The sequence below is a fragment of the Rhamphochromis sp. 'chilingali' genome (genome assembly GCF_963969265.1).
Source record: "Rhamphochromis sp. 'chilingali' genome assembly, chromosome: 10".
In the NCBI taxonomy this organism is placed as follows: Eukaryota; Metazoa; Chordata; class Actinopteri; order Cichliformes; family Cichlidae; genus Rhamphochromis; species Rhamphochromis sp. 'chilingali'.
The window spans coordinates 9,755,703-9,777,834 of NC_137937.1; the positions used below are offsets into that span (position 1 = coordinate 9,755,703).

The 22,132-nt window shown below is 40.9% G+C and overlaps 1 protein-coding gene across 4 annotated transcripts in view; it reads right to left on the reverse strand.

Annotated features, from left to right (window-relative positions):
* Positions 1-238: 238 nt before the first annotated feature.
* The window catches only part of tncb (tenascin Cb), a 59,294-nt gene continuing 37,400 nt past the window's right edge, over positions 239-22,132 (reverse strand). For 2 of the 4 annotated variants that reach the window (XM_080893578.1, XM_080893579.1), the window contains exons 11-23: positions 17,983-18,258; positions 14,081-14,353; positions 12,550-12,672; positions 11,116-11,259; positions 9,847-9,966; positions 9,201-9,344; positions 8,813-8,943; positions 8,581-8,713; positions 6,675-6,826; positions 2,635-2,731; positions 1,418-1,579; positions 825-988; positions 239-464 (exon numbers count right to left, since the gene is read on the reverse strand). In XM_080893578.1, the coding sequence (XP_080749704.1) occupies positions 354-464; positions 825-988; positions 1,418-1,579; positions 2,635-2,731; positions 6,675-6,826; positions 8,581-8,713; positions 8,813-8,943; positions 9,201-9,344; positions 9,847-9,966; positions 11,116-11,259; positions 12,550-12,672; positions 14,081-14,353; positions 17,983-18,258 (2,030 nt within the window). In that variant the 3' untranslated portion in view covers positions 239-353. The remainder of the gene's footprint in view (positions 465-824; positions 989-1,417; positions 1,580-2,634; positions 2,732-6,674; positions 6,827-8,580; positions 8,714-8,812; positions 8,944-9,200; positions 9,345-9,846; positions 9,967-11,115; positions 11,260-12,549; positions 12,673-14,080; positions 14,354-17,982; positions 18,259-22,132) is intronic. The other 2 variants (XM_080893580.1, XM_080893581.1) reach the window with 2 other exon arrangements.

The window sequence follows — 22,132 nt, forward strand, 5'->3', positions numbered from 1 at the left end:
GAATTGAGTGAGAGGGAGAGACTCTCTTTGGTGAACCTCGTGGGGTTTGATGCAAGTCCAGTTTGTAACGTCAGTTTCTGCACTGGCAGCATTTTTGCGTAGCCGTATCAGAGGGGGGAAAGGCTGGGATGGGTCATATGGCAGATTTAGGCAGATTTGTGAGGGAACAGAAAACATCGAGGAGCATTTGTTTCATGTGAGAACAGCAGGGCTCTTGGCAGTGGCTTTGGTTGCTGCAGGGTGGGAGGGTTTGGGAGTCCAGGTGGTTCATGCGGGGTCCAGAGTAGTAGTTGTTGTTTTGTTGTTGGTGGTGGTGAAGGTGGTATTGGTGGCGGCGGAGCTTTTCATATCATTTATGATCGTTTCCTCCTTCCCTCCAGGTTTCTGAAGTTGGATGGCCGGATCTTCATCTCAGCAAACTCAATTGAGTGCTCATGGCCTTTCCAGTGGAACCAGTTCACGCCCTGGAGAGGCGGCAGGCAAGATGTGCAAGTCAAAAACAGAGTGAAACAGAAGGGCAGTTTCTACCAGACTCATATTATGCACACTACCAATGAAAAGTTAGTCATTGACAACTGTTCCTTCTAAATTTAGATTTAGAAGTACATTTATTTTTATCAAAATAACACGAAAATAATCAAGATAATGAAAAACGATTAGTGGAGTCATTAATCATAAATCAGATTCATGATTTCTAATGTCTACTGTAAAATGCCTGGAGCACATATTCAGGCAGTTATTTTTGACCCAGTCAGAACCTTTGGTGACCCATTAAATGTGCAACAACTGTACTGTAGGTTGTGCTGCAATGAACTATTCATTACCTTGCTGTGACTGTTGTCTCCATATCGTCCCATCAGATTAACCCGGTGGCAGTTTTTATACCAGAAGGCTCCCTTATAGGACAGAGCGCAGTTGGTGACGGCAATGTCGTTGTCATGGTCATAGGTGGAGAACGGCCGGCCGTGGTGGTAGGTCATGGAGTCGCCTACAGAGGCCAAACAAGAGAGTCATTACATTTTTGCTGTGATTAAGTTTCCTGATTCAGAGAGACACAGCATTGTCTACACTCACTACAGATGAACACAGCCAGAGTTGTTTCTCCTAAGTCGCCACCATAACTAGGATTATGCATTTGAATTAAGAAGGGTAAGAAAACTGCAATCTGCAATCTACTGACATCCAGTGGTGAGATTTTACACATTGTACCGACGAGTCCCGACCTGACTCGTGTATCGCAAAACAGAGTGACACAAAAGCACACCAAGGCAGCATATAAACAAGGCAAATGAAGCCCATCTACCACACACAGGCTCCTGCATTGCCGCTGCAAGGCCAGTACTGGTGTCAAAGACAAAGTATCAAGAGACATTTAAATCACTGTGCATAAACTGTAGAGCACAGATACTAGCTTTACCTGCTGTACCGCTGTATCCTCCTACGTGGACTTTGTAGCGGGTCCGGGGTTCACCGACTGAGAACTTGTCATACTGAGCATAGGCTGTATCTCCCTTATCTCTCAGGTCTACTCGCAGTTCGTACTGACCGCTGGCTGTGATCTTATGCAGGTTGGACAGACCTGAGTGAAAAAGGAGACAGCTGAACAATGGCTTACAAAAGATCCTATTATCAAACTAAAAGTATCATTCTACACATTACAAATGTTTAGCATTTAAATGACTACTATCTATGGAGCTCTTAGATGAAATTTATGCCTATGTCCATCCCTTATGCAGTAGCCTACTCTGTAATCCAAGCTCATTTTATGTTAAGGGCTGGACAACTCAAACTCCCCTTTCTGTAACTGTAAAGATGTTTAACTACACATAAATGTTTATTATAAAGTAAAAAAACAGCAACTTTTCTGTCATGTAACTTGTTCATTTATTATCGAATTACTTTGGTTTACTATGTGGCAGAGATCTTTACCAGAAGAAAAAAGATGTAAAACCTATGAACGTACAATCAAAAATTACATAATTTCTGCCAGAGCGGGCCAGATTAGAGTCTTTGCCAGGCCAGTTCTGATCATTGGGCCTTATGTTTGACAACTAACTAACCAAGTAGTGTTTTGGCCCACCACATACAAGTATGCCATCAACAAGGTTGGCGACATGCAGAAATTTCATTGTAGGCTCTACATAGTTTTAACAAAAATTAGTTTTAAAACTATGTAGTTAAAACTATAACTTGTTAATTAACGTTTGCTCATTTCCTATTTTACTTTGAATGCTAGTTTTCCCTTTTTTACTTTCTGCCCTTTCCAGCCTTTGTGATTGCCTCCTCCTCCCTGATTATTTTTACTTTCCTTTAATTGCTTCCTCATGTGTTCCATCCTCACCTGTTTCCTTTTTGCCAGCTTTCCTTCTGTGTATTTAGAACCGTTTCTCTACCTTTGTCAGATCTTGCTGTTGGGACCTGAGTTACTTTCTTAGTGTGGTCCTATTACTCTGTGCTGTGGAAATTTCTGGAAATGGAAGACTTTCTGGAAGTTTAACTTTTTGGATTTTTGTATGTTTGAACCGCATTTTTGTAAATTATGTTTAACTTATGTGTGTAGCTATTTTGGACCCTGATATATGACCACGTCCTGTGTATTATGGAAAACTCTGTGGTTCTTTGTTAAAAAATTACCCAGCCAAAATTCATCATTCATGTCTCCAAAGCCGCCTGTGTAATTCTTCCAGTTGCGGAAGAACTCTAGTTTGCCACTTTGACGTCGGAGGAAAACCTGCAAAGAGAGAGAAAAACAAAGAATAGATTTAATAAAAATCTTGTTAAGGAAAGCAAATGGACAGTATAAAACTTGAAAGCAGTTCTCGAGCTGGATAAAGAGAGTGTAGTGTTGGACCTGCTTTCTATTTGAAGGCAACCAGATGACCATAGCTGTGGTTGCAAAAAGATGTCTTAATATATGAAAGTCTAGAGGTAAACGGTTTTCCCTCATGACTGCTATAACACGTCACATTGAACTAAAAAAAGTCTGTTTTTTAAGGTGAGCTGCCATTTGTTTTTGTACCCATTTTCTCCTGGTTTTATTAGTCCATTGAGATAAGCACTTTTTGTATTTCAAATTCAAATCAAATTCAAATTTTATTTGTCACGTACACAGTCATACACAGTACGATATGTAGTGAAATGCTTGGACAACTGCTCGTGACCTAAAGAAAACAAAAAAGGAAAAGGCTATGAATAAGATAGGAAATAAATATGAAAAATTAAAAAGGGTAAATTTAACTAAGAAGGAATAAAATATAAATTAAGGTTAAAAATGAAATAACTGTACAACACAAATTAGAATGAAGGGTAAATTTAACTGGGAAGGAATAAGATAAAATATATAAATTAAAGTTGAAAATAAAATAACTGTACAACAAAATACACAATATAGAACTATATAAGAATGTATGAAGAAATCTAAATATAAATAAATATATACACAATAACAGCAGCTGTACAAGTATTAACCGGAAATGAAGAATATAGTGACCAGTGTTGTGCAAAAAAACAATGTGTGCAAAAACAATGTCCAGAAAGTCCAGTGTGTGTGTAAGAACCATATGTGTGGGTCAGTACTGTGTGGTGGTGTGATTGAGAGACCGTATCGCCTGCGGGAAGAAGCTCCTCCTCAGTCTCTCTGTGTTGGTCTTCAGGGAGCGGAATCGCTTTCCTGACCTCAGCAGAGAGAACAGTCTGTCGTTGGGATGGCTGAGGTCCTTCACGATCTTCCTGGCCTTGGTCCGGCACCGCCTGCTGTAGATTGAGTGCAGGTCAGGGAGCTCGGAGCGGATGGTGCGCTCAGCTGACCGCACAACCCTCTGTAGAGCTCGTCTGTCCTGCATGGTGCTGTTCCCGAACCAGGTTAAGATGTTTCCCGCCAGGATGCTCTCTATGGTGCACGAGTAAAAGTTCCTGAGCACCTTGGAGGGCAGTTGGAAGTCTCTCAAGCGTCTGAGGTGGTAGAGACGCTGTCGGGCCTTTTTCACCACGGTGTTGATGTGACAGGACCATGACAGGTCCTGCGTGATGTGAACTCCGAGGTATTTGAAGCTGTCCACTCTCTCCACTGGGCACTCGTTGATGACGGGGGTCTGGTAGTTCCTCTCCTGCTTAGTGCTGAAGTCCACTATCAGCTCCTTTGTCTTACTGACGTTTAGAAGGAGGTTGTTCCTCTGGCACCAGTTCTCCAGATTCCTAATCTCCTTCAGGTAGGCCGTCTCGTTGTTATCAGAGATCAGGCCCACCACGACGGTGTCGTCAGCAAACTTGATGATGGTGGTGGAGCTGGTAGTGGCCACACAGTCATATGTGTACAAAGAGTACAGCAGGGGGCTCAGAACACACCCCTGGGGGGCTCCAGTGCTGAGAGTGGTGGAGGCTGAGACATGTCCGCCCATCCTTACTGCCTGTGGTCTGCCAGTTAGGAAGTTGGAGATCCACTGACACATAGATGAGCTGAGTCCCAGATGCTCCAGCTTGGTGGTGAGTGTGGAGGGAATTATGGTGTTAAATGCAGAGCTGTAGTCTATGAAGAGCATTTTAACATAATTCCCCCTTCTAGTGTCCAAGTGAGTGAGTGATGTGTGGAGGAGATGAGAGATGGCATCGTCTGTGGAACGATTTGGACGGTAAGCGAACTGTAGTGGGTCCAGTGTGTCTGGTAGTGAAGAAATGATGAAGTCTCTGACCAGGCGTTCAAAGCACTTCATCACTACTGAGGTGAGGGCTACAGGGCGATAGTCATTGAGAGAAGCAGGGTGGGGTTTCTTCGGGACAGGAACAATGATGGACTCTTTGAAGCATGTGGGGATCACCGACTGAGATAAAGAGATGTTGAATATCTCAGTGAACACAGGAGCTAGCTGGTATGCGCAGTCTCTTAGGATACGACCTGGGATGCCGTCTGGTCCTGCTGCTTTCCTGGTGTTCACTCTTTTGAAGGCTCTCCTTACTTCATGCTCGGAGATGACGAGCACGTTTCCGGTGCTGGCAGTATCTTCCTGTCTGCAGCCGTTAGCGCCGCCAACACTAGCATTGTTGGAGACCTTAGCTGCAGCCTCGAAGCGAGCATAGAAAGTGTTCAGCTCGTCTGCCAGAGTCACGGCCGCGTTCGTCATACCGGTTGTTGGTGCTTTATAGTCCGTTATTGTCCTTAGTCCCCGCCACAGGCTCCTAGAGTCACTCTGTTGTGACTCTAGTTTCCTCCCGTAGCGCTGCTTCGCCTCTTTCACCGCCCTCCGCACGTTATATGACGCGGCTTTGTACGGGTCCATGTCCCCCGTTGTGAGTCCCGTGTTGTAGGCAGCGGTGCGGGATCTCAGAGCGTTGCGGATGGTTTTATCCACCCACGGCTTCTGGTTGGGAAACGTTGTGATAGTCTTTGTCTCCACGGTATCATCCGCTAGTTTCCCGATGAATCCCACAACCGCTTCCGTAAACACGTTGACGTCATCGTCGGAGCTGTTTCTGAACATGCCCCAGTCTGCGTCATCGAGTGCGTCCTGTAACGCGGCCACCGATTGATCCGTCCAGCGCGCGACCTTCCTCTGAACCGGAACTTCCTGTTTCAGCCTTTGTTTATATTTTGGCATGAGGAAGATGGCGGCGTGATCAGATTTGCCAAACGGAGGGCGGGATTGTGCCTTGTAGCCGTCCTTGACCGTAGTGTAGCAGTGGTCCAGTGTCCTTTCACCCCTGGTGGGGCAGGTGATGTGTTGATAAAAGTTCGGCGCTGCGCGTTTGAGGTTGGCGCTATTAAAGTCCCCCGTTGTGTCTGGTGCTGTGTGAGTGCCTCATGCAGCTCGCATAAGGCGGTGACCGTGTCCGCTTGTGGTGGAATATAAACGGCACTTACAATGACCGATGTAAATTCCCGAGGTAGATAAAAAGGTAGATAATTTTGGTGTGCTTCTCTTGGGCAGGTCATCTGAGCTTGTTTTGTGGATAGTTCTGTTTGTTTATGTGCTTGGTCTTAGCTCACCTTCATGATATTTTTATACTCAGACATAACAGTTTTTTGTCAGCCAAAGAAAGAGGTCTGCACTTAGTTGTTTTCTGTGGTCTTTCGGGTCTTTTAGTGCTGCTGAGCTGGCCGGTGCAGTACTTCTTTTAAAAATGTAACACATTTTTGATTTGGCCATTCCTACATTCTGCTGTCTCTCAGATAGGTTTATTTTGTTTTTTCAGCATAGCGCTGGCCTTGTTCACTTGCACTGACACTTGTCAGTCTTTGAGCATTCCAGTGAACAGCTACCAAATGCAAGTTCAGCACTTGGAATAAACTCCGGGTCTATTATCTGCTAATCTGTCATGGAATATTGAGGGAGCAGGTCTCAGTTGGCCATGAAACTGTTTTTCCAACCTCTATGGAGGTTTTCTCCTGTTAAAACCAAGTTTTTCCTTCCCACTTTTGCCAAATGCTTGCTCATAGGGAGTCATCTGACTGTTGGGATTTTCTCTGTAACATTGTAGGGACTTTACCTTATAATATAAAACACATCAAGATGACTGTTGTTGTGATTTGGCACAATACCAATAAAATGGAATTGATTTGAACTGAAAATTTCTGAATACAAAGTATGGAATGATGATTAATGATGATCAAATATGTGCCAGATCTTGAAAACGAAAGAGTGGTTGCACATTATCAACAAGTATGTCAGCCCGTGACTTACGATCCATCCGCCTCCATCAGTGCTCATGTCACAGTAGACTTGCAGGGGTTGGTTCTCATCTCCACCCAGGTAGATGGTGTGCATGCCTGATGAGGTGTCTCCATTCAGTAGGGCCTGGGAGCAATCCCTGGGGTGTCGGTACAACACGCCAGCTACACAGACACACACACAAAATAATGATTAAGGGGAAAAGATGCTATATAAATAAATAGGATTTTTCCATTCCAGAATTTCCTGTTTGCAAAGCCAGGATGCTGCAGAGAGGTTCTTTATACTCTTGTGTTTTCTTGAATTTAACATTTTCAGCCAGCAGCCTCAGTTCAGCAAGTAGTCTTGCTTCACAGTTCATCTAGTTTCAACCTCATTTAAAAACTACACTGTAAAAAAAAAGTAATATAAAAGTATTTTACTGTGTATTTTACAGTTTTGTACTGTTTTTCTGGAATATCATTAAATTTACATAAATAGACTGTGATTTTTAATTTAAAATGTAAATTAACATAAAATCTGTCAGTCTGCCCCAGGGCAGCTGTGGCTACAACTGTAGCTTGCCTCCACCAGTGCGTGAATGTGAGAGTGACTGAATAGTGGAATTGTAAAGCGCTTTGAGGGTCTCAAAAAGCGCTACATAAATGCAATCCATTATTATTATTTAAACCAACTGTTAACTGTATATTTCTGTACATCCATCCATCCATCCATCCATTCGCTTCCGCTTATCCTTTTCAGGGTCGCGGGGGGCGCTGGAGCCTATCCCAGCTGTCATAGGGCGAGAGGTGGGGTACACCCTGGACAGGTCGCCAGTCTGTCGCAGGGCTAACACACAGGGACAGACAACCATTCACACTCACATTCACTCGCACATTCACACCTAGTGACAATTTAGATTAATCAATTAACCTATCCCCACAAGCTGCATGTCTTTGGACGGTGGGAGGAAGCCGGAGTACCCGGAGAGAACCCACGCAACACGGGGAGAACATGCAAACTCCACACAGAAAGACCCCGGCCTGATGGAGGAATTGAACTCAGGACCTTCTTGCTGTGCGGCAACAGTGCTAACCACCGTGCCACCGTGCTGCCCTTATTTCTGTACATATAAGTATTATTATTCATATTACCGCATTCATTGATCTTGTTTATAGGTAATTTCATTGTTTAATCACTTTAAAATGTTCCTAATTTAATGTTTAAAAGCACTTGAAAAAGGCAAAATCCCATGTAAAATTAGGGTAACAAACTGTATTGTCATTAATGAAAATAACCGTATTTTTATGAGAAAGTTATTTTCTGTTATTTTCTGGTATTATTTTGGCGCCCCAGCTGCCAGAATATTACTGGGGTTTTTTTGGAATTTTTTTTTACAGTGTAACACTAACCATCTTATTTTTTTATTGTTTCCTGAATAATGTGTGGAAATCATACAAATTGTGAAAACATTCACATTTAATCAACCATCAGATTACAGAACTGAAAAATTGCGTTTGGGTTTTCACACTGAGCCAGTCGATGTCATTACAAACACTGCTGCTGTAACTTCAGACAGGTTAGCATTGCTCAATGGCTTATATTTAAACCATGTGACCACACGGTTTAAATAATCTGTCAGTAGGAAATCCGTAAAACTGATGAAGATGATGACCTCTGGCTGTGTGAAATGAAGAGTTCAGAAACAGATTGTAATTCCTTTAAGTCATCCTTTGGACCATGTTTGACCCTTTCCTGGAATTTATTTTTAAACACAGGCCATATAATTGACAGCCCTGATTTAGCAGCTTAATTCAGTATCTCTAAAACTGAATGTAAAAAGGCTATATATTCTATTTGTCCTTGCATTACTGATAACACTATAAATAGACATCACAGTGACTTGAAACCTTTCTAGTGTGTGCAGGAGTCTACTCACTGGTGGTGAAGATAGTAGTGATCACTCTGCTTCTCTTTGGTCCAGCGAGGGCCTGCAGGCTGACTGTATATTCGGTGGATGCTTTGAGCTGAGCCATGTTGTATGACACCGCAGTCGGACTCAGCACCACCTCCTGAAGGATGAAACAAACATTCCTGAACATGTTCCACATACTCAACATACAGTTGGATCGGCATTGGCCTTCGGAGAGCAGTATAAGTTGTGTACTGACCCGGATGGTGCGGTCTGCAGATTCAAAGCTGAGCATGTAGCCGGTGATGTCAGCACGAGGAGGCTTCCACGTCAGCATGGCGTTCTCTGTCTGGATGTTACTGGCTGCCAAGTCCTGGGGGGCATCCACATCTGAAGGAATCCAAACTTTGTTTACATTTGTTTACAGATTTCTACATAACTTCACAACAGTCATGAAGCCTTATTTGTAGTGCCTGCAAGCTAGAGCACAGCAGCACTAGTCGGTTCTTATGATGTTGCTCTCTCAGATTTTGACATACATACAGTTACAGTTATAATGAAGAAATCTGACAGACTGCTTGATTTCTACTAGCTTTTCCCATTTGTATTAGTTTAACTAATCATTTAAAACACCAGGGAAACAACACCTGTGATAAACTCTGTTGTAGTGGCTGCACTCTTGGCCAAGTCCCGCACAGCATAGACCTTCACAGTGTAGTGTGTGGCTGGTGCCAGAGAGTTCATCTCAAACTCCACCACGTTTCCTGACACACGTTCCATGACTGGAGCCACTGAGAAACACAAAGTACAGAAACCAAATCAAACTTGAAGGACAAACACCAGCAGAGGAAGTATTCAGCCTTTATCTGTCAACTTGAACATTAACATCATGATGAATAAATACTCCACTGAATTCACTTTAGTTCACTTAAAGTTGTTATGTACACTCTTTAAATGTACTTTAATGATATCTGTCTGAACCAAGACACAAGAACCAAACCTTCACAGTAAATCTCAAAATATTCATGCTTATAATTATGAGCGTTACAGAAATAGAATACTTGCATACAACATCTTTAAACTGGTTTCTTTTTATAAAGTCATTACTACTAGAAATAATAATAAGGCAGCAAACTTTCTTATGACTTATGTGTCACATGTTACTTTTTTAATATGCCAACTCAGTATTGGTACATTGATCATGTTGCTTTAGTATGAAAATTTGAACTGTCTTTTGTTTGAACATTTCTTTTGTTCTTGTCTGTGCTAAGTTGTACACACATAAGTACTTACCTAAATCTGCACTATAGGTGATGACATAGCCGTCCACTGTAGCGATGGCGGGCTGCCAGAGCAGCAGAGCCTCACTGTCCGTGATGTTGACTGCGTTCAGACCACGTGGTTTATCCAGAGCTGTAACACACAGTCACACACATACCATCTAAATTAAGAGTGTGAGCTGACTAAATTGGCAAACAAAACCAGTTAGAGAAAACTACACTAACATATATTATTAGTTATTTATTCACCTTTCAGTCACTTTAATTTTAAAACTGTGTAATTTTAAAACTGTATATACTGTATATTCTGTGTATTTATTATTTCACTCTTATTGCCTGTTCTTATTGTCCTTATCTTCAACGTTATGCTGCTCTGTTGTTTGTTTGTTAATTGCCCCTTGGGGATAAATAAAGTCTTCTGATTCTGATATATCTACAATCTTAGTAGATTGTAGATATATAGATATATGTTAGATATATACATTAGTGTAATAGTAGCCAAAAGCAACTCATTTGTTAACTAAGTTTGTTAGTATTCTAGTTCATCATGATACAAAGTCCTAATTAGAGGACTTTGTATCCTGTTAATTACATTCTCTCTCCATTATATTTTAAGTGTTTTATGAAACAGAAAAAATATATATATTTTGGATGAGTCTGACCAACTGAACAGATTAATTATAGGAAACTTGTACTCGCTCTTAGCAAAATGAGAGTAAAACTCCAGGAGACAGCTTTTGTCACTGCATGTGTTGAGATGTTTCTGGATGTGTGCTCCTATTTAATAGCTTTTAATAGCACTATAGGTAATGACATACATGTATCTGATCACATAATGTGCTCTTAATAGCTTGCCAGTTGTTGTGGTACTACACTAGCATTAGTGGTATTACACAAAGGTACAGTTACACCTAAGTTATTTTTTACTTGCTATCGCTTCAACACAATACATGGTTTAGACATAGGATCATCACAATTGTTTCTTCACATTCCATTTAATGCTTTGGATAATTTCAGAAGGCTTGAACCTTTTACACACAAGAATCTACATATAGTTTCTTTAAAGCAAACAGTGGCTTAATTAGTGTAGCTTTGGCTTAGGCTAAAATTAACCTTAACTAGCCAGAGTTTTTAACTGTCTCTCTTTGTCTTAACACTGCAAATTTGTAAGGTACAAAGCCACACTACAACATCATATCATAGTTATAATATAGTGTCTAATACTGTTGTGGCCAACAAATCTGTTCTTCGCATTACGAATGTGTGTGTGTGTGTATTTTACCTGTGGTGACGCTGTCAGATCCAGGTTCACTCTCCCTCTGCCCCTTGATAGCAATCACAGTGACCTTGTAAGTGACTCCGGGTGTCAGGTTAGGCAGCACAATCTGAGATGAAGAACCATCCACTGACAGTGTCTTGGCGTTACCTGGGAATTTTGATAACTTACATCATTTTCAATGAATGAACAAACACTTAGCTGAAGTAGTGAAGTACTTGTTTTTCATCGGAGAAGAATCTTCATTCATCCCTTCTTGTTCTTAGTCATGCGGATTTCCCCACTGATGAATGATTTAACCCCTTCTGTCATACCCATAATCCATACACATGCAGTTGGCCATCAGTTAACGTGTTACTTTTCCAAGTCATTTAGCAGCTCTGTCTCTATATTGCATTTCACCATCACTTCAAGTCTAACAAGTAAACATTTGCCAGATAACACTCTTATTAGTTTGCAGATAATTTTCTTTCTTTTCATTGCTGGACTTTCCACCTGTCTGGGCTGTACACTTCCTCTTCCACAGCATGTCTGTTATCCTGTCTCCCTTCTCTCTCCAACCAGTCGCAGCAGATGGCCTCGCCCCTCCCTGAGCCTGGTTCTGCTGGAGGTTTCTTCCTTTTAAAAGGGAGTTTTTCCTTCCCACTGTCGCCAAAGTGCTTGCTCATGGGGGGTGGGGGGTGGGGGGGGGGGGGGGGGGGTCATGTGATTATTGGGTTTTTCTCTGTATGTAATATTGTAGGGTCTATCTTACAATATAAAGTGCCTTGTGATTTGGTGCTGTATAAATAAAACTGAATTGAACTGACATTAAGTTAAGCAGATAAAATACTAGTAGGTGGATGGATTTTATATTTGATTTTATTTTTATTAAACCTTGCCTATATGTCTATATGTCTTTGTATTTTCCTACTATTTATTCTACCTTGTTAAAGTTAGTGATGAACAAAAGCCCTTTTTTACAGATACAGTTTTTTGTGGGAATTTTTCTAGGTGCTGAAAATATTTGAGTCTTGATCACTTATTCAGTTTTGAATTGTACATGCATCGTGGTGTAACTAATTTGTTAATAATTTATTCTTTGTCACAAAATATACAGGACTCTATTGTGATAGGATGGTCAATTTTCTTGATTTTCAGTAGACACACTTATCAGTAGCCAACAGAGGGCAGCATCTGTCTATGTCTGGACAAAAGAGTTACAACATAAACTGATGAATGGACGAGCAATTTAAAAGCAGTGAGAATGTCCATGCTGGTTATAGTCATCCAAATCTAGGCTTGTTTCATACTGCTGTGCCAGATATTAAAATCTGTTTTTCCTAATGCAATCATGGATGCAGTTGATGGTTAGAGATCTCCTGTGTGCGACTTTTGGAGGATCTTAAGAACAGCATGTCTAAATGTTCCCTGTCCCACCGCACTCATAAAAATACTGACCTCCATAGACAGGTACGTAAGTGACCCGGTAGCTGTCCACTCGAGCTCTTGGGGTCACCCAGTGAACAGTTGCAGACGTGTCAGTGACATCGGAGAAGCGAATGCCCTTGGGTGAACCCAGATCTGGCAAAGGGAAGACAGAAACAGCAGATGGGGACAAAGACAAAAACAGAAGCATCAGTCAGTATGTGTACTGCCTTTTTTAGAATTCTAAGAAAGCACTGTATAGAAGCAAATATCAATCAGTGAACAGTTTTGACATGTTCTAGTGAGGATTTCCTCCAACAGAGTGAAGAAACAGACACGAAAAAACACACAGACACTGTAGCAGGGCAGATCCACCACTGAAAGGCACTCATTTTAGAGCAGAGCGAAAGCAGGAAAGCATAAAAGAGAGTGAAGTCCAGAGACAAAGGGGGCCTGCGGAGGCCCGGGCTCACACAGACAGAACTGTTCCCAGTTAAAAGTGAGCTGCGGTATCTTGCGTGACAGACCTGAAGAGATTAACTTGCTCGCATTTCATGGTAACACAAAAGTGAAGCATGCGCCACGCAACCCAAGACTAAATCCTTTACCTCAGGGGGGATGATGGAGGACACAGGCAGCAGTTTTATATGACATGGACAACCACCACCTTCTTTACATAGAGACAACGGCACATGAGGTCAAGATATCAAAGACAACCTTTGGCAGGGGCATTCAGACAAGAATTAATAAAAGACCACATCAACACAACGAAAAAAGAGTAAAGCGCTAAGTACGTGTCCTGAGTGCGGCTCGACTGAAAATATGCAGTTTGAATGGCCTTCTCTGATACTTCAGATTGATGTACTTATGTGCACACATGCACACTTCTTTATACCGGATCATTTACTAACAGGCCTTAATACCACTTTGGGAATAGTGAAATCTCCTTTACCCTCTTAACATTCAGAGTAGGGTTAGGATTAGGTTCAAATCTACACCTCTACACGAATGTCTCATCTATATGGCATATACAAGTGATTTTGGATTTTTGACTTGCTTTTTAAGCTTGTGACTCAAATGTGAAGCAAATCTAACCCTATCCTTAGTGGTTAACTGGTGTACTGGTGGATGCCATGAGGTTAAAACTACAATAATACTATAATTTAATGCATCCTAAGTGTTACTGCTTCATCTCAACCATAGCAAGTACTTTTAATATTGGGCTGATCTCAGTAAAACCCACGTGAAAGTCAGATTCTTATCCAGCATCAGCCTTGAAAACAGCACTGCCTAATCTACCTGGTTGTTCATCTGCATCTCAGGAGTACTGTCAGACATAAAAGAACCCAAATGTCTGTTGGAAAAATACTGTAATGCTTTGGTACCAGGTTAGTAGACAAAAAGATGTACTTTATAAAGGACGAAAGTTAGAGCACAGCTACTACTCATGCTGTTACCACCAAAGACAGGATATGACACCATTCCACATTGACTACGCGGACAAGACGTATCCAGAGTTCCAGTTCACAGCTTGGGCCTCTCGTTCCATCTTTTCACTGTGTACCTGTTTTTAACACCTCCAAGAGAGACTTGGAGCGTCTTCCCAAAATGAGGCCAAAGATTTCAGCTTTGTACTCGGTATCCTCATTGAGATCTGTCATCACCGCACTTCTCTCCTCACCACCTAGCACCAGCTCTCTTGGTTGGTCTAAGCCTTTGGCCTGGCTGACCATTATGACAAAGGTGTCAAAGGAGTCCTCTTCGGCCATCCAGGACAGCTGAAAGCTGTCTGTGGTGACGTCGGAGACTAGGAGAGACTGCACCTCCGGTTCGTACTCTGAGTGACAGGGGTGATAGTCAGTTTGGCTCTCTGTGGAGTACTTTAAGATTTGAAGAAGATGGCAAACAAAAAAGGCGTATAACATGTTGACTTTGCAGAGTGGAAAGAGAAGAGTTTTAGTACAACAACATGAAAGAAACAAAATTCAAAGTGGAGTCTTTAGGGCTTATGTGACTGATCTGTTACATTTAATGGCAGTATTAATAAAATCAAGAAAAAACTGAGTCAAAACTGTGATCAGGAATAATTTATCAAGTCTGAGAAAAGTATAGATTACATATAGCTTTTATGGCCTTTAAAATACTGCATTTCCTCAGATGCGGAATTGAGGCTAACTCCAAAATGAAGTAAATCTTAATCAGTGTAATTTTCATCATAGAGAGATGAGATCCAATCAGAACAAAATAAATTGTGTAGAAAGCCACGAATGATATAATCTGAAGTAATCTCCTTGTACAGTAATGTTCGATGTACCTCTATAATCCTTCTCTGCACACTGGTACAACTCTTCAATTTTTCTGGAAAGGGTACAAGTTCCTGTTCCTCATGAAAATGTGACAAAATATCAACACTTGGGAGGAACAGAAAATTAAACATAAGGGCACATTTTACATTTGATGTAAGGAAATCCTATGATATTTAGCTGACTAAAACTAAAAGAATTCAGATGGCGAAAACCAAATCAAAATTTGCTGTCAAAATTAAAAATGATCTCAATAAATGTTAAAAAGTCCAACTTTACAGCAAAAATAAAAATCTCTATAGCCTAGTAAAAGCAACAATTTTGGTCCCATTTCAGATTTATGTTTCCAATACTATGAATTTCGAAGCAAAGGAAATAACTCAAAATAGCAGTGAAATCCTGAAAGTAGATTGAGTTGCAGATGTGCATACAGATGGGGTTGTGTGAATGTGAACTTGTAAAAGCCAAGTCAAGCAGTCATTAGCAGCTTCTAATAATGACAGTGATAGGAAGAAAGGCTGAGACACAGCAGGAGTCTACAGCTGTGGGAGAAAAAGCTCTGTTTCTCCTGAGGATGTGTTCGCTGCTGCTAATTAGTCAGAGAAACTTCCGGTAGCCATGCAGATGGATACACGGACTGGACAGAGCTTTTAAAGCAGCCTGGATAGAAGTAGATATAAGTGGGCTCAAGAAAGGCTCAGTGAAGCCCAGCGCCACTGCTCATTAAAACACAACACCAAATGTGAGGGTCTCAGGGGTCATTGAACTAGCCTGAAACCCCCTTTTTTTAATGTGAGGGAAAAACCATGAGACATTTGTTGTGAGAAAAAGCGGTGGAAATGAGAAGCAGAGCACACAAATCCCAGGGAGCTGTCACTCTTCATTAGCCGCCAGCCGGCTTCAGCTGGTCAGCGGAAGAGAGAAGAGAGCTACATCCATCAGCTAACATGTGTTAGCTTGCTACTGATTTCCCCCTCTCACAACCGCCTCCACCTTCTCTACACTTCCACCCCCTCTCAAGACCTGAGGGAACAAAAAGGAGCCTGTTAGTGGATGAGGTACACACCGGCGCCAGCTAACCTGCTAAGGGGGTCTGCAAGCTGAACCCCAGGGCTGGTCCCAGTCTCGCCTGATAATAGCTTGTACGGATACGATTCTGAACTGAGCTTTCTCTGGGTGCTCTCAGTGGTTCCAGTCATTCATTGTATAAAACACCCTCTCTGTTAATCAAAGTTTCCTCACTCCATCCTCAGCGACAACTTTATTTTTCCTGCAGTGTCCTTCTTCAGCAGACCGACGACGGCCACCGTGCATAACATAATTAGTCAGCGCTTGTATTCACAAGTCGGAATGTTTTATGGATTAAGTGATGCTAATGAAAAATGTTAAGATGGTTTTGCCACACCATTAGCATGCAGACAATGGGCCGTGTTGAGCGCATGCCATATTCTGCGTGGCCCCAGAAGCCCCTGGCACCCCAGCACCAGAGCCCAGGGGCAACGGCAGCATGAGAATGAAGTGCAGTCCAGGCTTGAGGGAACTGGGGATGCATACAGAAGAGAGGCCTCACACAAAGTGACAAAAGAGCCTGAGGGTTTTTTCCTCTCTCCATCAGTCCTACCATCTTTCTTCCACATGAATGATCCTCATCAGTCAAATGCTGAATGATACTGTTGGATACTCAGCTACTTATTTTTTGACTTTTAAGCCTGCACAATATTTCATGTGTTTCACAAAATCTTTATAATGATCTGTGTTTCTGTTACCTGTTTACCTCAGTGTTTTTGAATATTGACAGTGCTGTCATTGTGCACTTACACTTGATCTTTCTTTCATTCCATCCCGTTTTATATTAGAGCACGGTTTTTACTTCCCGGCTTCCCCACCCTCATTAGTGTGTGAGTTCACCTGCTTGTGATTACTGCTCTCTCTCTCTCTCTCTCTCTCTCTCTCTCTCTCTCTAGCCTTTTTCCACAAATTTTCTTTTTAACTAGACTGGTCTTAATTTTTTTAATCTGAGAAAAATGAATACCAAAAGCACTGCTTTTTATAATCGTGAATTAGTATACTCTCAGAAAATAAAACATTTTTTTGACTGACTCTATCTACCGTTTATGCCCCAGAACAGAAGCGACTCCACACCATATCTCATTAGTACCACTGTTTTCAGTATCCTAGTCCTAATTCTACCATAGACCTGCTTAAGATAGTCACAGTCTAAAGGGTCTTTCAGATTCCAGTTGTTATGGTCCTGTAAAGAATTGTGTCATATTTTTTGTATCCCTTATTTAATGTAAAACTACATTCTCCAACATTCTTGGTAGTATATGCGTTCGATGTTTAAAGACCTCTTATTAGACATACTGGGATTTACAGCATGCTAATCACTGATAATGACTGGTGTTGGGGAAGGGGAAACCAGTGCACCTTGACCTTCTCATTTGACGTGTTTCTCCCTGTTCACATACCAGACCAGGTGCTGGTATCAGGTATCAGGCTGGACTCATACCAACAGGCAGACTGACAAGTGGATCAAACGCAGCTCCGCGGCTGGACTAATATAGATTGAATGAGTTTTGTGTGGGCGCTGTAGTGTTAGCCCATTTCACGATCCCTGCATCAAAGGCAGGGATACGCGTGTGATGGATGGCTGATGAAGGAGTGTTGCTTGGGGATTTGGATTGTTCACAGTGTCTGGAAGGCGCAGAGATTTTGTTTACCCTGCAAAGAGTAATCTCCACTGCAAGGGCTGATAAATTGCCTTTATGTATACTTTAAAAAAAAAAATGTATTTCCAAACCTGAAGCTAACCAAGAAAATAAGACCCGACTTGTTGCTTTGCAGAAATCCCATGGGCATGAACAAAACAAGCTGTTTTCATACCTAAGTTAAAAGTTTCATTCTCAAAGATTTATAAAAATAAATTCTTTGCAATCTGATACATTTTTGAGCATATCAAGAAAGAGGTCCAAAGGTATAAAAAAAAATGCACAAGAACAAGTGTTTGTATAACACCTATTAGTGATTGCCACACTTCAAGGCAGTGCTGAACAGAGTAATTTAGAAAATTCACAGAGAGAAGGACAGATTACAGGACTGTGTCAATTAGAAAAAGAAGAAATCAGAGGAAAATGCTAGGCCCCAGAATTGACTGCATTGATACCTGTGATGGTTTCTGCAATGACAGGGTCTAATGGGGCTCCCCTGTACACCCCGTATACAATAGCTCTGTACCAGGTGGTGGGGTAGAGGCCGGTGATGGCGAGGCTGCGAGCATCAGCGGGCACAGTGTGATTTTGCCACTCAGCGTCCGTCTCTGCATCAGTTACCGTGATCAGAAAAGACTCAAAAGCCCCATCGTCGGCAAACCAGGACAAGAGGAAGCTGTCCCACGTTACATCGCTGATTGTAACGTTGGTCACCACGGGCTTCTCCTCCTCTGGGTGATGACAAACACATCAACAAAAGGTTAGACCAATTCATATGGCAAAGCCGATGGTCAACTCATTTGCACACTTCTAACTGCTTAATATCCACGAGGTCACCGGTGAACTCTTTAGGGGTAGGGTTAAGCTTGCTTTTCAAGGGCTAGATAATCCCATAAAGAATGATCACTGCCAACCTGGTGGATGTTAAGATGATAGAAAATACATCTGGCTTCATATATTGGTCAAACCTTAAAACACAAACATACAAGTGCTGATCAAAACATTCGAGGAATAGTGCTATGAAAATAAAGAACAGCTGTTTTTTTTAATCTCTCACTGGAAGTCACACAGTTTCTCTGTACTTACTGTATGACCATGCGATCTAACCTGGATTTCCTTCAGTCAGTGATATGCTACTAGGATGTACCAATATGCTGCTTGTAATTTCATTTATTAATGTTTCAAATACTTGTATTTAAAAAATATGTATGCAATTGAGAGCTAGTGCAAACTGGCCCCCAAAAATAATAATAATCAGAGCTGAGGTCATTTGAATTAATTAGACTATATTTTTTAATGAAGATTATTGAAGTGAAGATTATTTTTAGGAATGTATCTCCTTTCATGAATGTATCTGATTATGTGTATTATTTGTAATTCGTTGTCATTATGTATCTATATTGTATTTTAGTTTTATGTGGTTGAATATTAGAATATTTTATTTGTGTATGGTGGATGTGAAAAACCCAACAAGGGACACGAGTTGGAAATCAACCTCTTTGTGCAAATTACCAGTGTCACGCTTTGTACTCCTTAAGATGAATTATTCCTATCAAATAAATAGAGATCTGTAAATTTTTTTGTGGGTATGCCAATTTCTGGAAGTTTTTGATCACACGATGGACACACATTTTGAAATTTTTTTAGGTTCTTTTGGAACATTTTCTGTTGACAAAAACTCACAACAATGTAGATGTGAAACATATAACAACCAACAAAGAACTATATAATCACATGTAGGGGGAAAGACAATTCTCCAGCACTCAGTAATTTCATTTCACCGTCAGGAGAAAGGAGAAAAGGTCCAGAATGGAAATATTCTCATATTTCCACTACAAAAGACCAGAGAGAACAAATAGCCCCATTATCATTGTCTACCTATAGCCATCTACTCTATATTACCATATCAGTGGAAGACATAAAGATAGAGAGCAGTTGGCAGATATGCTGATGCAGCTTGTGCGCATTAATGGCTGTGAATGAGCCATTAACATTTGAAGGTGCAGCGGAGCCCGGCCAGTGCGGCAGAAGTACGCTGTCCACTTCAAACCTACGGGGAGGCCATGCAGAGCCATGAACAGCCTGTAATTGTAGTCCATTGTGTGTGCAAGCATTCACAGAGTAGATTAGAAAGAGATGGAGATAGATGGCTCAGGTAAACATCAAGGCTCCCATTATCCTCTTTCACTGTGCGGCACAACAGAGAGTAAATGGGATGGTAGACAATAGGAATGTAAGGTGGGGGGTTGGTTGGAATCAGCTGATCATTGATTACCGAAAGCTCAGACTGACAAGGAAAATGCATGACCATTTTCTGTGCCTACAGTATAAAGAGAGATTGAGTCTTTTGTTTTTTGGAAATACCCTAATCTTTTCTTTAATTTTCCTTATATAGCAATCATATGAATTACATCAAAGCATGTAATCGACATGCTGGTCCACCATGTCCATTTCACGCTTTGCCTCTCTAAAGCATGAAATGGACATATAAATATGTACATATTTTGTTGTGATACTGGATTGAGCAATGAAAAGCAGAGAGTGATTTAAGTGATTTCTAACATACATCTATAATTGTCAATCAATTTTCCTGTAGACTCCTGGTGAAGCATAGGGCCGCACATCTATAATTGTAAGTAGATATAATTTTGGAATTTGTCGACTCTGTTAAATAATAGATGATAAATATATAGAAAAACAAAACCATACACTGTAAATCAGTAAAACCCTTGGAAATATCCCTATGACCACATAAGCTTCGGTTGCATTGCGGTGCTATATAAACCATTACAGAAATGCTTGTGTATTGCTTTTGAATGTGAAAGCAGAGGAGTTAATGTAGGAAAACCAAGAAGTGAACATTAGCTTTTCACTTAGTCACAATTCATCTGAGGTTAAAAAGAAAGAAAAAAGCTTAACTGGCCCTCACCATGGACTTTATATAAAAGATGGACATACCTTCAAGGTCTAATAATAAAATGCAAGGTACTCAAATCCAGCCCCCTACCTAACAATTATTAAATACAACATGATGCCTATTTTGTCAATTATGGTACAAACCAGAAGAAACTTGAAGGCAGGGTTTTCTTTAGGCCTCACCTGCCATGTGATTTTCTAGGTGTGCTGCATGCACTGTCCATGGAAAGTCCCAGTCAGATCTGTCCCTTGCTTGTGATGTCAGGTTTAAAAAAAAAGCTATGATGTCAAAGGCCAAAACTGTCAGGCCAAATCTTCAAAAACAGGACCTTACAAACCAACAGGTAACATCACTGTGGCTGCATCCATCTTTTATAAATTTCATGGCTGTCTTAATGTTAGTTAATGTGTTAAAATGTCATAGCAGTTAGTCGATTAGTTTAGCTGTGTCTGGCACATGGATTCCTTGGTGTTGATAAAAGGACCAAAAGTCTGTATTTAGATGGAGACACCATGGTTTCACAAAAGCTAACACCAGATACTCACCAAACACACGTTTAACTCTTCATAGGGCCCAAACCTTTAAATGCCAGGCAAGTAGCATATAAAGGTCCTGTTCAGTGATTCAGCCCAGGCTCACCGATATTTCTCTTCGCCCAGGCTCTAAAGTTGATCTCTAATCTTATTAGTTAGCCTAACTAACTATATATTTACTATAGTTAGCTAAAAATAAATTTCTTTTTAGCTAGCTTCTAAACTTAAACGTACGCTTTGTCTTTAACAGGGCAAAAAAATACTATTTAACTTAAAACAAACAGAAGGGGAAAAAAACTTTCCCATTAACTCAGTGAGATCTAGCCGCGATTTCAATATTTGGTTTAGCAAAGCGTGACTCTAAGATTTTAGTGTTTGTGCTGCTTTAAATTGAGATGAATGAAATTTCAATTTTCAACATATAAAACAAGCCTTTACAAAAATCTCTTTTAAGCTTGTTTGTCTTGTTTTGCATTTTATGTTTCTTCCCTACATAAGAATGTAGCAATGGCCACAGCAAGTCCTACAGAGATGCTGTTATAGCACTTCTACTCTATATGTATTAAATCTTAAAGGTCTAGTTAAAGTCTACTATAGAGGTGATGGGAATGTCTTTTTTTTCTCTTGAATTTGAGAGAACCCTTAAAATCTGCTCATGCGGTTGAAGATGTGTGCAATGACATTATCAAATGGTCCCCTAAGATATCACCTTCTTATATGGATATCTTCCATTTGATACTCATTCATCCTCAGTGTGTTAATTTAAAGAATGATAGTTGAACTTCTCCACCAGGCAGTGTCCAGACCTTACAGATCATGTCAATGCATGCAGGACATTGATCTTGCTTTATTCACAATGTTTTGCTTTCTCTTTCTGTTCTATTATGTTAGGTTGTTAATGCACCATGAATCAAATTTGATGGAAACAGTCACATATAAACTGACTTCTTGGCAGAATTTGCAGCAACTGCCAAAATCCAAATATGTCAACACTTTGTAAAAGGCTTTCAGGACAGCTGATTATAGGGTAACTCTGTGGGTTTAGTTTTCCTTTGTGCAAATATGCGCATATTCACGGAAGTCAGATATTGTGATCCAAACTCAGTCAGCTGATTAGTTTAAATTATGATAATCCTTGCCTGTGGCACCTGATTT